Here is a 17,378-nt window from a genome sequence, read left to right as displayed (position 1 = left end):
ATGTCATGAGGTTGTAAGCAGGGAGCCCTTGGAGGTCACCGGTCACACTACTCCCTCTCAAAAAAACAACAACAAAAACAAAACCAACCGAATTAATTCCCACCAAAGAAACCAGGAGTGCATCACAGGTTTTATTTATAAGACTGGGACAAACAAGAATATTAGTTTGGTGTCTTCCAAGTTTAAATTAACTAACAAAATGGGAAGCACGGCACACAAGCTACTATTTACAAAAGACAAATACAACTGAAGAAGGAAAGTTTTTATTCCGAGATAGGAATAATGGCATATACGAAGGGATCGTTTTATAAACACTGAACTGATCTTTTATACTCATCGGCTGGTTTTTCTTTGGGCGGGGGTGGGGGGCGGGAGATTAAACTCTTAGGCATCATCTTCTAAAATAATTTCTTCTTGGCCTGTTATGCATCAGAGTGCTCAGAAGTGTCTAAGATGGCTGTGTACGAATGCATGCTGGTGGTGCATTTCTGAGTATCTTCAAACCCTCCCTTCGGTTAGGGGCCACTCCAAAAGCACCGTGGCCCGGGGCAAGACAGACGCTGGTCCGGAATCCAGGAGTCTACTTGTCCATCCTTCTGCTTCTCTCCTTGCGCAGTGGTCTCGGTGAGGTGCGCTCCCTGCATCTGAACCTTCTCGTCTTCCAGGTGGAGGATCATTGCACCCACCCAGGCTGTTGGAAGGACTAAGCAAGATCAGAGCTGTGAAAGCACCCAGTCCGATGCCTGGCCCATGGGTGGCACTCAAACACACGGGCGGATGGAACGGTAAGCGTCATGGAACGTTCCCGCTATCTTGTCGTCCATTCTGATCGGGGCCAAGCACTCGTAAGAGAAAACAAGCTATTTAAAGAACCAAAAACTGAGCTTTAATAAATTATAGTCAAAAGTTTAATTCTTACCAACTATTTTATGGCCCTTTGGTGGTTTCGTTGTTTCAAAGCAAGCAATTTGGTCCTCTTTGTAAGGCAAAGTCGGTCTCTTCGGGTCAACCTGTCCGACTCTAATTTCCTTCCTGAAACACTTCTTGTTTCAAAGAAAGTTTCTTTTCACCTTTGCCCTTTCTAAGAGGTAGGATATCGACCCTATACTATTTTATTTTAACAGAATCATGCTTGCTGCGAAGTGAAATCATCTGCTTTACTTTTTCAGAGTGGATGCCTTTGGCCTGGCTTCTGAAAGAGCAAACTTGTAGGCCGTTACGTAATTCTTATTAAATGTCCTTGTTTTTTCCTTCTCTCCAGCCTTTACAGTTAAAAGATGTTCTTCTGGAATATTGCTTTGTAGTAGGTGATAGGGAAACCCCCATAGTCGGAATCCTGTCCATCGCACAACAAGAAGTTACTGACGCCTCTACAAGAACACCCAAGAGTGATCCTTTAGAACTCAGAAAAGTCGCATGTGTCCACGGAAACACACGGATGACAGGACGGCAGGCAAAAGTTTGTTCTTCATCACGTGGACTTCGATAGAGCCCAGGGCCGTGTGGTCTGGCCCAGAACCCAGGAGACGTGGCTTTGCGTCCCTGCTCACCACCCACTCATCCTCATTGCTCTAAGACCACAAACGCCCAGGCCTGGGCTCCTGGCACGTAGCACAAGGGGGCCGCACAACGGTCCCGGGGCCGCTCCAGTTCGAGCACCCCAGGGATCTCAGAGTCCCTTTAGCCTCAAGAGCATGAGGTGCTGAAGGCTCCCCTCCCGCAGAAAATCTGCCGGTGTCTCCCTCAGATGTGCCGCCCGGTCAGAAGAAAGAGCGGCCGGTCTTCCTTGGCGTTGGCCGTCTGGAATTCGTCACGCAGCCGGAACTGCCACTCGTCCTCCAGCTCGAGGCGGACCACCGTCTGGCGCAGGGAGTTCCGGTCCTGGCAGATCACGCACAGGGTGGCACCTGCGTGGGCAACGGCAGAGGCGGTGAAGAAAACGAATGAGAGCTACGGCCTGGATTCTACCGGCAACAAGGAGACACGATGTCGTTTGGGAAGGAGGGACCAGACATCCAGGCGGCACCTCCTGCTGCTTCCGGAAAGCTTCGTACTCTCAGCGAGACACACAGCGAGATGGTTATTTGGCAGGTCTGGCCGGTGACACAACGCGGGGGCGGAAGAAATGTGCACAAAGCGGTGGAGGGGGTGGAGAACCGGAAGCAGAAGACGCCTCGTCGGCTGGTCAGATCACCAACCAAGCGCTCCGGTTCCAGCCCCGCGCTAGCCCACCTCTCCCAGGCTGACCCCACCCCTTCCCCTCCCATGCGAGCCCCCTGCATACTGGCCAGATGCGGCACACCCCCACCCCCACCCCCCCAGCCTCGGGAATTCTCCCTCCTCTCCACTCCCAGCATCCTCGATAATCCCTCTGGTCGGCTCATTCATCCTGTAGGTCGGTCTACCTGCCGCCCTTCCTACGCACGTGTCCTAGCCTCCTAGTACACGAAATGTTTCCCCGGGGCAGACCGTGGGAGAAACCTCTTACTACTTCCCAAGGCCGCATACAGCGCTGGTGCGCAGTAAACACCCGCCCGACAAGGTCAGAGTGCAGACACCCAAGGCAAGGGAAGATCGGTCAGGATTCCCAGCTGGCTGGAAATAACACTGTTAAGTCCTAGAGAATGAAACGCCTGTCGCTCTCAGCCGCTCTAGCGTGACAACAACTATGGGAGCAGAAAGATCCGAGTAAAGGTCAAAGAGCATGCAGTACTCCCCAAGATGAGGAGGAAACCCCAGGTACCAGGAGGAAGGCACGTCTGAAGGGGCCTGGGTGCTGATGTTAAGAATCTGGGCTGACGAGGACCACAAGTCCAAAACATCTACCTGAAAGAAAGGGGGCGTGTCTTGCCTCTATCCCGACAGGCACCAGGGGAAGAGAGCCACGCTGGGATCCCATCCCAGCCTTCTTTTACCTTCCTGGATAATCAGGGCAGTCATATTCCCTCTCTGAGCCTCAGTTTACCCACTGGCAAAGGGGGACTAAGACCACAGGTCACCTCCTCGGAAGTGCCAGGTGCCAAAAGGCATTCAAATCGAGGTCCAGGGTAAAAGGATGGGAAGTTACCTTTCAGAAAATGAAACTTTTTCAAAAAGCTAGCTCCCACAAAAGAATCACAGAGGTATAGCAGGAGTCCGCTAAACATGAAGTCAGAGCAGCTGATGTTCAGGGAGTGGGGCCTGGAGCTCACATAACACACAGAAATCTGAAAAAGAAGGAATCCAAGAGAGAACATCAGCTTTTATGAAATACCCAACAACACCATGCTAGGGCCTTGCGTCTAACAAATACTAACTGCTTGGCCAACGCCCAAGGCTGGTGGGGGTCGGGGCAGAGACAAGATTTAGTGCTATGTCCAAATCCAGATCCTAAAACTCAAGTCCAAGAAATGTACCCACACTTGCCCATCCATCAATTCGAGAATCCATCAGTTCGACGGATGAGTTGCCTGCCACCCGTCAATTTTGGCATCCGCGTCGGCTTTCATTCCTAACTTATTACAGTGGGGGCCAAACCACTTAAACTCTCTCAGGCTCTTACCCTATCAGCTATAAGGCGGGGTGAACACCTGAGGCAAAGGAGCTGAGTAGCTTATCATCCCGAGTCCTGGGTTCTGGTGCCTCCGTTTTAGGAATTTCTCGGATTCGTGGACTTGGCGGGGCCCCCTCTGAAAGTCACCTGAGATCCCAGGTTAAGGTAGCAGTCGACCGAGAGCACAGGGTGGCCGCGGTTCCGCAGGGACAGCGGGAAGAATCGGTGACTGTGGTGCTGGAGGAACTTCTCCAGCAGGAGCTGCGCGGGCGCCGCGAGGAACGTGTGCTTGCTGTCCGGGGCGCAGATGTACTGGGCCGGCACGATGGCCACGGGGTTGTCGGATACCTGCCCGGGGAAGGCGGGGTCAGCCACTCCCAGCCACCCTGAGCACAGAGGTCCCTCCCCAGGCCTCTCCTGGGGTGAGTGGCCCTGTCACGGAAGACTGTGTCACAGGGTAGAGCTGCCCAGCTGCAAACCCATACTTCAACCCAGAAATTCTCTGCCAAGGAAAAGTACGCTTTACCACGGTGGGACGTGTGAAACTGACGAGTGGGACCGGTGAGAATTGTAGGCATTGACCACTCCATGCAGAAGACTTGCCGCCTGGTCTAGGATAATCAAGAGGACCACTGGACCTGGGGAACTCTCCCCCAAATCCAGAGAGGCAAACCTCTGGGAAGGATCAGCCTCCCGCTGGCCCCAGAACCTATCCACCTTCGCCTGCCCCCGCCGCCCTTCCTGCCGACCACCCGCCGGTCTGCACCCACCACCCCTTACTCCACGGCCAACGCGTTTGCCGGGCTGCAGCCAGGGAGACTCGGCGTAAATAAAACGAATCAAATCCTCTGCTGGGCACCCTTTGGTGGTCTCTCATTACTCCTAGAGAACGTCCAGAATGTTCCCATGGCTGCTAAGACCCTACATGCTTCTCTAGCCCATCTCCGCCATGCCTTCTGCCCTTTATGCTTCTTCCACGCTGACCTCCCGGCTTTCACCTACTCAGCTCCTTCACCCAGATCCTTCTTTGAACAGCTGTGTATTACCCCCGAGTCTCTGCTTTAATGTCACTGTCTCAGGGACACTCACGCAGACTCCCTCCCCCACCCTTCGCAAGGTTAGGTCTCCCTGTGACACACGTCACCCTCGTGGTGCTGGTCACAAGGACACTACGTGTTTAACATCCGCCTCAGCTCAGGGCTACACCGAGTGAAGGGCCTGCGTGCTCAGTAAATACTCAATGAGTAAATGAAAGTAAGTTATTTCATTCAGATGAAAGATTATCGAATGTTCCAGCTCTCTTACACATAACCTAAACCTAGCGGAAAAGAAGATGCTCAAAATAGGAATACACATAAAATATCTAGAGCCAGAAGATTAGACTGAGAGACATAAAGAAAACTCAGTTTTAAAAGTACAACAGTATCTTTGATAGACAATGTGGTAAAAATCAGAATTGTAAAACTTAAACTAGAAATCTAACACAATTTCAATAAGAAATCTCAGCAGCGGGGGAGGGTAGGACTTAATTCAACGACTCCCGAGTTCTGGAAGTACAGACCTTTTCTTTAAATGTCTTGCTACTTTTTAAGAGAAATGAGGATGGGCTTTCCCTTTCAGAGAAGGCTTCACATCCTGCTGATAGGAAGGGGCAGGTGGGTGGGGGTTTGGGACTGGCGTCTGAATTCAGACCCAGCTCAGGATAAGCAACCAACACACACACAAGGAGTGAGGGGAGATGAGGCAGGACAGAGGCTGAAAGAGTCACCGGGACAGGCTGCTGATGTGTCCACCGCCTGGGCAAAAGTCAAGGTGGATGGAGGTACAAAGCAGAGAATGGGGCTCCCGTCCATGGGTCGGAGAGAACCTTCAGGCAGAGTCGTGCCAGCCCCATATGTCCTCCTGGAAGACCAGATCTCGGAGGGTGTGCTGGGACTTTCCACCCTGAAATTCTGCAGCCAGCACTGACCTAATCAGACCACGTCTCTCCCCACCAAGAGGCTGGCTCGCGCACAGACAACGCGGCTACAGGCCAGCCTGTTGGTGCCATTTGGTTATCTGGCCAGGCGCTGTCCAGAGGCCCAGAGAGGAGCTGGGTCCAGCAGAGAAGCCAGGGCAGTGAACACAGAGCCCAGCGCTGGACGTGCAGGCAGGCGAGCGCTCGCGGGAAGGCTGGTGGCGGCCACACTGGCGGGACGCGTACCGGGGATACTGGTTAGAACCAGCGACCGGGAGAGAAACCCGACGGCGGGCCTCCCTTCCCCAGGCTCCCAATTCAAAACCTTTACGAAGGCCACCAGCTGTCAAGGCCGCCCCACGGCCTGGCCTCCCCGCCAGCTCCCACACCACCGCAGCCCAGGCAGCAGACTCAGTGGGCGCACTCACCTTGGACGTGATGTGGCAGGACCTGTGGCCGCCCACGGCAATCTGCTTCTTCATCACGCTAAAGCGGTTGAACCGGCAGAGCAGGAGGCCGGCGCTATGCACCCGCAGGTTGAAGTCCACGTCGTCACACGTGAACCTGCTCAGAAGCAGAGGAGGGAGCAGATAGCAGTGGACGCGGCCCACGGCCCCGGGCACGCCCCCAGCAGCCACGTGGAGTGTGCCCGCCCCGCGCCGGGGGGCTCGTTCCAACCTTGAAGACCTCGCTCAATAGCGGCATATAAAGAAGACAAAACAAATAAGGAGACCAGGTGTGGCTGCGATGTGTCTGCACCAGGCCGGGCTTAAACTACAGAAGGACTACCACTGGCTGATCACACGCTACAGGCACCGTGTGAGGGGCTTCACAGACACCGTTTCATCCATGCGTTACAAACAAAAAACAAAACAACAAACAAAGAACAAAAGGGAGGTGCCTGGGTGGCTCAGTCGGTTAAGCGCCCGACTCTGGCTCAAGTCATGATCTCATGGTTCGTGAATTCGAGCTCCACATCAGGCCCTGTGCTGACGGCTCGGAGCCTGGAGCCTGCTTCGGATTCTGTGTCTCCCTCACTCTCTGCCCCTCGCACTCTGTCTCTGTCTGTCTCTCAAAAAGAAACATTAAAAAAAATAAAAAATAAAAAAAAAAAAAGGAAAGAAAACAACAAACTCCCTAGAGTAAAAATATTAGCCACATTTTACAGCTGAGAAAAACAAGGCTCAGAGATGCTAAGTCATCAGCCTAAACTGCAAAGCTGTGAAAGAAAAAACCCAGAACTTAGCAGGGCAGCCTGGCTCCAAAAGCGACCCTCCCACGGCTCCTCCGACGGCCATCTTGGGTGTGGCCCCAGGGCTCCTCAGACCGACATCTTGGGTGTGGCCGACCGCCTGGCCTATAGGGATGCCTGATAAGGGCTGGCAATCTGGTTATTCTTGAGATGTGAGCACTTCCGTGGCCAGGCCCAGAGAGAGAGTCATATGGAAATTACTTCCTAGTTTTCTTCAGTGTTAATGCTCCTAAAAACGGACGTATTCCGAGAAGGAAGCAAAAAAGTAAGAGAAATGACACAGTACGACGTAAGTCACTATATAAAGGATCACGTGAACCGATGAAGGAAGTTGAATGATCTTATGCAAATCTACAGTCTACAGAATTATACAATTAAAAAACAATTTTTTTTTAAGTTTATTTATCTTGGGGCGCTTGGGTGGCTCAGTTGGTTAAACGTCCGACTCCAGCTCGGGTCATGATCTCGCTATTTGTGAGTTCGAGCACCGCGCTGGGCTCTGTGCTAACAGCTCAGAGCCTGGAGCCTGCTTTGGATTCTGTGTCTTCCTCTCCATGTACCCCTCCCCCACTCATACTCATGTGCACATACTCTCTCTCTCTCTCTCTCAAAAATAAGCATTAAAACAATTTTTTAAAATAAATAAATAAAAGTTTATCTTGAGAGAGAGCGTAGCATGAGCGTACGTGCGTAAGGGGCAGGGAGAGATGTGGGTCTCAAACTCACAAACCCTGAGATCATGACCCGAGCCAAAATCAAGAGACGGGACACTCAACCAACTGAGCCACCCAGGCACCCGTATATGACAGAAAAATTTTTTTAAAAACCTGAGGGCTGATTTCAGCTTGGGTCATGGGTCTCGAAGTCTGTGGGATCAACCCTCTTCACTATCAGCACTATCAGCCTGCTTGGGCTTCTCTCTCCCGCTCCACCCCCCCCCCCCCCCGCCCCTCCCACTTGTGCGCGCGCGCGCGCGCGCGCGCACACACACACACACACACACACACACGTGCGCACTCTCTCTCTCAAAATAAAAAAATAAACATTAAAAAAACCCACCCCAAAACCTGAGGGCTGAAAGCAGGGCCAGAGCAATGCCCCGGGAAGGAAGCCTCCGATTCCACTGGGCCCGCAGCGGGGAGGCGGCCGTCCCCCAGGCCTAAGGTTGCCCTTCAGGGAGGGCTCTGGGCGGGGGGCGGTGCCGACGGCCACAGAGGGCGGGGACTCACCGGTTCTGGTTGTACTGCACATTCTGGGTCAGGTCCACGTTCAGAATGATGAAGTCGTGCACGTGGCAGCGGGAGAAGGGCTCCCGCACCTCGGCGCTCCCGGTCTTGCTGGACCACTTCCGCATGCCAATCAGGGCATAGTGGGTGATGTTGGGGGACGCCTCGATGTGCTGCATGATGTGCTTCAAGGACACGTTTCTTTCTGCCCAGGAAAACTCCCTGCTCAAAAGAGGGAGACGGACGTCCCCAGGCTGAGGGGCAAACAGCAGCAGGGCCCCCAGGACCGGACGCTTAGGAGCTGGGTACGGCGGGAGCAGGTGGAGCCCATCGCTGCCACCCTGAGTGCCGGGCGCCAGGCTAAGCGGGTCACGTCTACTATTATGTATCCTCACGGCAACCTCATGACCTAGACCTATCATCCCCATTCTACAAATGAGGAAAAAGGGGCTCTGAAGAACTTGCCCGGTGTCACTCAACAGAGCTCGGACTCAAACAGCGCCGTCCCCAAAGCCTACCTCCTCCCCATCAGGCTAAAACACTGCATTTCCCGTTTGCAGACCTGAGGGCAAAATGGTGGGGAGAGCGAGGCTTTCTGCTGTGAATTCCAGTAAGGGAATGGGAAGGAAGGAGGTAGTATTTAGACACCCCCCACCCTGCCACTGTCTGAGGACTGTGACGACGACAGGGACACCTGATGACCAGGGAGGGGGCCGGCGGGAGGGGCTCCAGGGCTAGGAGCTGGGCCCCAGCACGCAGCTCAACTCTTCTGGACCCCAGCTTGCTTTTCCCCAGCCAAGGGGCTTAAATAGACTCTCTAGGGCCCTGGCCAGCCCTGACATGCCAGGGCGTTAATGGCTGCTTCAGAATAGAATTCGGGAACGCAGAATGAAGGCTCAATTCTCTCCCAGTCTCCGCCCCCGGCTGAGCTCTTGCCTTTGGAAGAGCATCAGGGAGAATACTGCCAGCAAAGCAGAACTGCTCCCATAAACTACGGGCAGCTCTATCATCCGGAACACATTTTCTCTCTAGAAGAACAGGGACTAGTGGTGATTGTCACAGGAGGGTACCACTAACATAAAAGAGGTGAACTGACCTCACGTTTCTTAAAAAAAAAAAAAAAGCCAAAAATAATCAGAAGTCATCAGGCAGCCCTAAGTTGAAACATCCATGTGGCAAAAATCACAAAAGGAAGTATTTTACCAACGATGTTCAGAGTCTATCTACTGAGCCTTCCCTACATTGTGCCCTCTGGTGCCCACCTCCAGGCACACCCTTCAGAGTTTAGTTGTGACACTAATGTCACACAGCAAATAAAAATGCAGCTGGCTGTTAGGAATTAGGCTGGCGGCTGGGGGAGGGTGTGGAAGGCTCCAGGAGGGAATTTCTGGGCCACTGGTGATGTCCCATTTCTTCCAACGGGAGTTGGTTAAATGGGTGATCAGTGTGTGAAAATTTCTGGATATGTGTCCTACTTTCCATAGGTATTTTATACTGAATATATACTGTGTGATTTTCTGTACGTATTATACATCCAAGAAAAGTTTTAAAAAGTTAAAAACACAAGGGGCCGCCTGGGTGGCTCAGTCGGTTAAGCGTTTGACTCCTGATTTCGGCTCAGGACCTGATCTTGTGGTTTGTGAGTCTGAGCCCCCAAATCGGGCTCTGCGCTGACAGTGTGGAGCCTGCTTGAGATTCTCTTTCTCTGCCCCTCCCCTACTCTCTCTCTCTCTCTCTCGCTCTCAAGATAAATGAAAAATAAGAAACTTAAAAAAAATTGAAACCTCAAAACTACGCTGGGCTTGGCATAAGAGCCTGCGGCATACAAGGCCATGTGAACCACATACTGTGCCTTCTAAGATGCGGTGTCCTCTGTGGTCCTCAGGAGGTAGCTAAGAAGCCCCCATTGAAAAGGAACAGCTTTGGGGCACCTGGCTGGCTCAGTCGGTTGACGTCCGACTTCGGCTCAGGTCACGATCTCACAGTTCGTGAGTTCGAGCCCCGCGTCCAGCTTTCTGCTGGTCAGCGCAGAGCCCATTTGGATCCTCTGTCCCCCTACTCTCTCCATCCCTCCCTTGCTCACGCTCTCTCCAAAAAATAAATAAATAAACACTAAAAAAAAAAAAAGGAACAGGTTCATGGTCCTTGCAGGGTCGGGGGGTGGGGGCATCTCACCGGCTTCTTTCTCCGCCACAGTCTACATCCACCACGTTCCACATCACGCAGGAGTCATCCGAGATCACGATGAAAGGCCAGATGTCCTGTGGCTTGATCCCCAGCTCCTCCTGCCGGTTCCTCTCCAGCTCCAGATTGTGGTAAGACAGCTCCTTGATCAGGAAGTGGGCGGCGCCTGAAATGGGCAAACCCCAGGCCCACTCTTGGGTCGGTCCTCCACGGACATCTACCCAGGACAGGCCCACTCTCAGGTCTGCCCTACCCGGGACCAAGGCCCCATCTGGACTTAGAATGGCTCATGGAGGCCCCGGCCCATGACCAGCCAGCTCCCGACGGGCCTAATCTCCATCGCCAACCTGCACACACATTTGTCCGCTCATCCTTGTCTCTGACCGTGGAGAACGTGAATCAAAGCAGTGACCAAAGACGGAAGAAGACTATAGCTTTCAAGATGAAAGGAGCCTGATGAAGAATGATTAACCCATTCATCTCTAGGACCGTCTCCCAAAAGTCTCCGTTCGCAGGAATTTTACCAAGCAGGGCATGTTAAAAAATGCCTACCAACTCCAGCGCTGTTGAAGATGCTTGGGAGCACCAGCATGATGTGGTTGGGCCAGTATTTCTTATAAATGGCCATTTCATACTCCTTGACGACCAGCACGTGCAGATGGCTGGCACCATCCATGGCATGGTACAGGTTAAAGAGTCCGTGTTCGTGACGGCCGGTTGTCGGGGTGAACGTCGGACTTTTTATATACTCGTGGCTCTGGAAAGCAGAGGAATGATGAGGGGAAGTGTTTGTGAATACGGTCACGATCACTCCCCTCCCTTTGAAATGGGACTTCGCGGAAGCTTCCGAGAAGAGAACGCAGCCAGTTTCCACACTCACTGAATGCAGCTTAGCCTTGGGACTTGCTTTTCCCTAGAAGACGACGTGAACATGATGGTTTGCGCCCGTTCCGAGCCTGGCCCCCCGAGGACGGACACATTCCACCCTCTCTCTCTCAGACCCCTCCCCAGGAGGAGCCGGGGCTGGCCTGCTGGGGCAGGAGAGACCGCAGCGGGCAGGGATGGGTGTCCCACTGAGGCGACCCTCGCCCGGCCAGCCCCCAGCTGACCTGGCAGCTAACCACAGACACTAGTGACTGCAACAAGCCAGGGTAACCACACAGCGGGACCGAGCCCAAGCTGCCAGCCCGAAGAATCGCAAGCGGAGCGAGGGCTTGCTTGGGAACGGTCAGTTACACAACCGAAACTAACTGGCATGTGTCAGTGACCCGAACGGATCCCCCTCCCGTGTTGGCACTGAATATGTGCGGAGTATATACTAGTCTGGACGATTTAAATCCCTCAGTCCCTCATCCCTGCAGCCTAGCTCCTAATACACTCTGGTTGTGAATCTTTTATATCAAGAACTGGGTTTTCCTCCACTCTGCCCTCAACAAAAAAGTTCTTCTGGTTGAGCTAGGCCTTCCACTCCTTCTGAGTTCCTCAGAGCACCTGCCACAAAAAAAGCTGTGCTGCACCTGGTGCCCGTACCCAGTTCTGGCTGGAACTGGCTGGAAAAGCGGGGGGGGGGGGGGGGGGGGGGGGACAGAAAAACCCTCCACCAGTGCAACAGCCCACCCCAGCCCACAGGGTAGGAGATGCCCTGTCATAAAGGCCCCCATTGTTCTTTACAAATGTTTTCAGTGCTTGGTAAAAGACTGCCAGGTCTGAAAGATTATTCCACCCCAAGGTACTGGCCCTCTGGAGAACGAAAAGCAGCGTCCCACACAAGGGTCACATTGGCCGGGGCTGGGGGCAGGCAGCAAGCTGACTCTGAGATGGTCAGGCTGGATCTGCGAAACCAAGCGTCCCTATGAGGAGGGCCTCTAAGAATGCTGGTCACGGACTTTGGTGGAGTCTATTGGGTTTTCCACATATAATATCATGTCCTCTGCAAAAAGGGAAAGCTTGACTTCATCTTTGCCAATTTGGATGCCTTTGATTCCCTTTTGTTGTCTGATTGCTGAGGCTAGAACTTCCAACACTATGTGAAACAACAGCGGTGAGAGTGGACATCCCTGTCGTGTTCCTGATCTCAGGGAAAAAGCTCTCAGTTTTTCCCCATTGAGGATGCTATTAGCTGTGGGCTTTTTATAAATGGCTTTCATGATGTTTAAGTGTGTTCCTTCTATCCCGACTTTCTTGAGGGTTTTTATTAAGAAAGGATGCTGAATTTTGTCAAATGCTTTTTCTGCATTGATTGACAGGATCATATAGTTCTTATCTTTTCATTTATTAATGTGATGTATCACATTGATTGATTTGCGAATGTTGAACCAGGCCTGCAGCCCAGGAATCAATCCCACTTGATCATGGTGAATAGTTCTCTTTATATGCTGTTGAATTCGATTTGCTAGTATCTTGTTGAGAATTTTTGCGTCCATATTTATCAGGGATGTCGGCTTACTTGACACATCTCCAAAAGCAAGGGAATTAAAAGCAAAAATGAACTATTGGGACCTCATCAAGATAAAAAGCTTCTGCACTGCAAAGGAAACAATCAACCAAACTAAAAGGCAACCGACGGAATGGGAAAAGACATTTTCAAATGACATATCGGACAAAGGGCTAGTATCCAAAATCTATAAAGAACTCACCAAACTCCACACCCGAAAAACAAATAACCCAGTGAAGAAATGGGCAGAAAACACGAATAGACACTTCTCTAAAGAAGACATCCGGATGGCCAACAGGCACATGAAAAGATGCTCAACGTCGCTCCTTATCACGGAAATACAAATCAAAACCACACTGAGATACCACCTCATGCCAGTCAGAGTGGCCAAAATGAACAAATCAGGGGACTATAGATGCTGGCGAGGATGTGGAGACACGGGAACCCTCTTGCACTATTGGTGGGAATGCAAACTGGTGCAGCCCCTCTGGAAAACAGTGTGGAGGCTCCTCAAAAAATTAAAAATAGACCTACCCTATGACCCAGCAATAGCACTGCTAGGAATTTACCCAAGGGATACAGGAGTGCTGATGCACAGGGGCACTTGTACCCCAATGTTTATAACAGAGCGTTCAACAATAGCCAAATTATGGGAAGAGCCTAAATGTCCATCAACTGATGAATGGATAAAGAAATTGTGGTTTATATACACGATGGAATACTACGTGGCAATGAGAAAGAATGAAATCTGGCCTTTTGTAGCCACGTGGATGGAACTGGAGAGTGTGATGCTAAGTGAAATAAGCCATACAGAGAAAGACAGATACCATATGTTTTCACTCTTACGTGGATCCTGAGAAACTTAACAGAAGACCATGGGGGAGGGGAAGGGAAAAAAAAAAAGGTTAGAGAGGGAGGGATCCAAACCATAAGAGACTCTGAAATACTGAGAATAAACTGAGGGTTGATGGGGGGTGGGGGGGGTGGGTGATGGGCATTGAGGAGGGCACCTGTTGGGATGTGCACTGGGTGTTGTATGGAAGCCAATTTGACAATACATTTCATGTTAACAAAAAGATAAAATAAAATCCTTCAGCAAAGGGAAAAAACCCAGATGAACTAAATGTGGCCGAATGTTGGTAATTGTTGAATTTGGATGATAAATTGCGGGGAGGTTTGTTGAACTACCTCCTAACTTTTGTAAACGTTTCACCTTTCATAATAAAATATTTGTTAAACAAACAAACAAACAAACAAAAAAGAATGCTGGTCACAGAGACGGCAAGTTATTAAGAACGAGCTCGTCCAAGAGAGAAAATTTATCTCTTATGGATGACATGATGCATCATCTGGGCTTCGCTTCCAAAGAACAGAAGAAGGCAGAAGAGAAGGCTGGCCGTGACAGAGTAGTCCCTGCAGCTGGGTTTGAGCCCCCTGCTGACAGCACAGAGCCTGCTTGGGATTCCCTGTCTCCCTCTCTCTCTCTGCCCCTCCCCTGCTCATTCTCACTGCCAGAAGAAATAAATAAATTCCTCAAACGTTCCACAACAGCTTATTCGAGACAAAATGGGGAAGGGACGAACACCTCCTCAGCACCCGTCACCTCGCAGGCACTGTGCAGGTGTCTCACATCGGTTATTCCCACGATGCTCGCAAGAAGCTGCTGCGAGAGTGACTGCTGCCGAAGCGTACAGGGTGAGGGAACCGAGGCTCGGCGACATTCAGTGACAAGTCAAAACAACACAGCCAGACAACGGTAGAGCAAGGCCGGAACTTGACGGAGTGACCCTAACCCCAGCCCGCTCCGCGTTCAGTCACACACCAGTCCCCGCCTGCCCTTGACTCATCAGGCAACCACAGCCTCCAGCTCAACGGTCACCTGCAGCCACTCTGTGCGCCCCCCCCGCCCCCCCCCCCCCCCCCCGAGCCAGAGCCGTACCTTGTCTGTGACCAGGGGCAGCCGCATGCTCTCCAGCTGGCCTCCGGGTTGGCTGAAGACAAAGTGGTGCTCTTTGGACTTGGGGATGATGAAATGTAGCTGGATTTCCTCTCCTAGCATGGAGTAAGAGAAGGCAAAGGCGTGCAGGGTGGACTCATAGAGCTGAGGCGTGAGGGGAAAGGACAGAGCTTGTCGTCAGAGTCCGGCATTACCTCCCAGAAGAGCCCAGGCCCGTCGTGGCCGTGACACCGCACAGGTCACTGCCACCTGCCCCGCAGCCCGAGAAACCCACAGGCTGGCCCCGGTACGAAGCGTGGACGCCCAGGTCTTGCGGCTGGACAGACACCCGAGGCCACGCCCACTCAGTTGCGGACCCTCCCCCCCCACCCCTCATCATTATTATTATTTTTTTTTTTTTAATGTTTATTTATTTTTGAGAGAAAGCGAGACAGAGTGCTAGCAGGGGAGGGACAGAGAGAGAGAGGGACGCACAGAATCCGAAGCAGGCTCCAGGCCCTGAGCTGCCAGCATAGAGCCTGACGCAGAGCTTGAACTCGGGAATGGCGAGATCATGACCTGAGCAGAGGTCAGATGCTTCACCAACTGAGCCATCCAGGCGCCCCCACCACCCCCCCACCCCTCATTCTGATCCCGCTCCACCCAGTGACGCCACTTCTGGCCCCAACCCCTTGTGGACTCGTGCTAGGTCACCCACTAAAGCATTCACACCACACCTCTCATTGCTTAATGCCAGTAAATGGATTCTCCCATCACAGGCGTTATGCGTAGAAACTCACTAATAAAACTATCAATAACTACACTCGCTTGCACACTTCCGTCACACTCGCTGTCTCGGGCCCCCTCCACCCTTTGGGGCTGTAATTAACGCCATGAAGCAGGTAGTTCCACCATCCCCTCTTTATGGATGTGGAAACAGACGCTCAGAGGTCTTGGGCTCAGTCCTATCCCTAGGGTCTAGCCTCACGTCCCCTCACCCCCTCCCGGTCGGCCCGCCCCCGCCCCGTGGCTCTGCCCAAGCCTCCTTCGGGCCTCAGCTCGGGCATCCAGCCCTCCCCGACCCCTCCCCAGACCTGCAGCTAGTTGGTGCAGGCCCCTCCTGAGGCTCCCCGAGGCCTGGAGGGGGTGGACACAGGCCAGGGCACGTGGGCCATCACTGCCACTGTGGCTCCCCCAGAACCACAAAGCCCTTTGGGGGCAGAGATGAGACAGAAAAAGATTTTGACCTGGGGAGGCAACAAGGGGGGGTGTAACTGAGGAAGTTTCATACAACGGATCAGGGAGCCGGGAGAGGAGAGAAAAGACTCCAGGGTGCACAGGGGCACAGAAAGGCCAGCAGGGGGCGGGCATGTCATGTGGCCCTCAGCACTCCTCCCGTGGCCTGGTTCCGAGCCCCCTGCAGCCGGGGCCCCCAGACCTGAGCACCCTGAACACGGCGGGTGCGGGGCCGGGGTCTCCGCGCTCAGTTCTGTTAACTCACTGCAGATGCCGACCGTGGTGACCACGACTCTACAGCCCGCGCGCGGGTCTCCGTTTCTTTAATGTCAAAATTAAGAAAACGCTCTCACGTACATACTCTCCGCTTTGAAAGAACAACTTCATCTCCACGGGGAAAAACATGAGGACAGTTTATCTGCACAGGATTACTATTTTTAATTCTTAAAAAGGCCCGCTGTGAATTTCCACGTGGCCACGACGAGACCACGCAGAAGGCAGCTTGGCCCCCATCAGGCCGCTCCATGCCATTCTCCCTGGAAAAGCCCCCGTCCCGCTCTCCGCACAGCACCCGGGGCCTTCTGTGGTGTCTCTCTGCTCCCCACCCCTACTCCAGCATCCTCTCCTGGGCTCGCCCACCCCTTGCACCTTATGGTCCGGCGACGCACAACTGAAATCCCTTCTAATTCCCCCAGAGACCCCGTGCCTCCCTCTACTCACATGCTTCTGTCTGCCCCGGCCCCTTGGCAAATTCTTACTGATTCTTCAAAACCCTCTCCTCTGCTCCCTGCCCAAGACAGTATCTTCATTTATAAAATGGGGATAATGTTATTTCCTTGTGCGGTTTTAGTGAGAATAAAAAGCTAGACAGGGCAGTTCCCTATCCAGTACACTCTGAATGAACTGGAGATGTGCCTTGAACACAGCCACCTGCAGGTGACCAGCCAGAACCCGAGACAGGCAGAGCCCAGGGGCAACAGCCTTAGTCCATTTGCCCCAGTGTCTGGGGTAAATATCATTTTCTATCACGTAAAAAGGTTAGAGGAAAGGGTGCCTGGGTGGTTCGGTTGATCGAGCGTCTGACTCTTGATTTCGGCTCGGGTCATAATCTCACGGTCAGGGTTTGAGCCCCACGTCGGGCTCCACGTTGGGCGTGGAGCCTGCTTGAGAGTCTCTCGCCGTCTGCCCCTCCCCCATTCACTCACTCACCTCCCTCCCTCTCTCTCAAAACAAGAAAAATAAAGGTTAGAGGAAATATGGACATATCGAAAGTGCCTGGTGCATTGCCTGGCATGTAGTAAGTGCTCAGTAAGTGCACGTTCCGATCTCCTTCTCTAAGTATTTCTACATGCCAACATTACTGCTTTCCTGCCAGCTTTACGTTGCGCTGAAGTTCTGCCCTGTCCAAGTGCATCTCTCCACCCCTAGATTGTGAGTCTTAATTTTACTTTTATTTATTTTTGAGAGACAGAGAGAGACAGAGCGTGAGCAGGGAAGGGGCAGAGAGAGACGGAGACACAGAATCCAAGGCAGGCTCCAGGCTCCGAGCTGTCAGCACAGAGCCCGACGCGGGGCTCGAACCCATAGACCGCAAGATCATGACCTGAGCCGAAGTCGGACG

The 17,378-nt window shown here is 52.6% G+C and overlaps 1 protein-coding gene across 6 annotated transcripts in view; it reads right to left on the bottom strand.

Annotated features, from left to right (window-relative positions):
• Window positions 1–117: 117 nt before the first annotated feature.
• The window catches only part of GREB1 (growth regulating estrogen receptor binding 1), a 145,967-nt gene continuing 128,706 nt past the window's right edge, over window positions 118–17,378 (bottom strand). For all 6 annotated transcript variants that reach the window (XM_058682558.1, XM_058682556.1, XM_058682555.1 and 3 more), the window contains 8 exons: window positions 14,525–14,686; window positions 10,704–10,908; window positions 10,143–10,317; window positions 7,971–8,189; window positions 5,918–6,053; window positions 3,680–3,880; window positions 3,068–3,206; window positions 118–1,907 (listed from right to left, as the gene is read on the bottom strand). In XM_058682558.1, the coding sequence (XP_058538541.1) occupies window positions 1,744–1,907; window positions 3,068–3,206; window positions 3,680–3,880; window positions 5,918–6,053; window positions 7,971–8,189; window positions 10,143–10,317; window positions 10,704–10,908; window positions 14,525–14,686 (1,401 nt within the window). In that variant the 3' untranslated portion in view covers window positions 118–1,743. The remainder of the gene's footprint in view (window positions 1,908–3,067; window positions 3,207–3,679; window positions 3,881–5,917; window positions 6,054–7,970; window positions 8,190–10,142; window positions 10,318–10,703; window positions 10,909–14,524; window positions 14,687–17,378) is intronic.

The sequence above is a fragment of the Neofelis nebulosa genome, chromosome 9 (genome assembly GCF_028018385.1).
Source record: "Neofelis nebulosa isolate mNeoNeb1 chromosome 9, mNeoNeb1.pri, whole genome shotgun sequence".
Taxonomy (NCBI): Eukaryota; Metazoa; Chordata; class Mammalia; order Carnivora; family Felidae; genus Neofelis; species Neofelis nebulosa.
The sequence above is the reverse complement of the archived record's forward strand: the minus strand, read 5'-3'. Positions and strand labels throughout refer to the sequence as shown.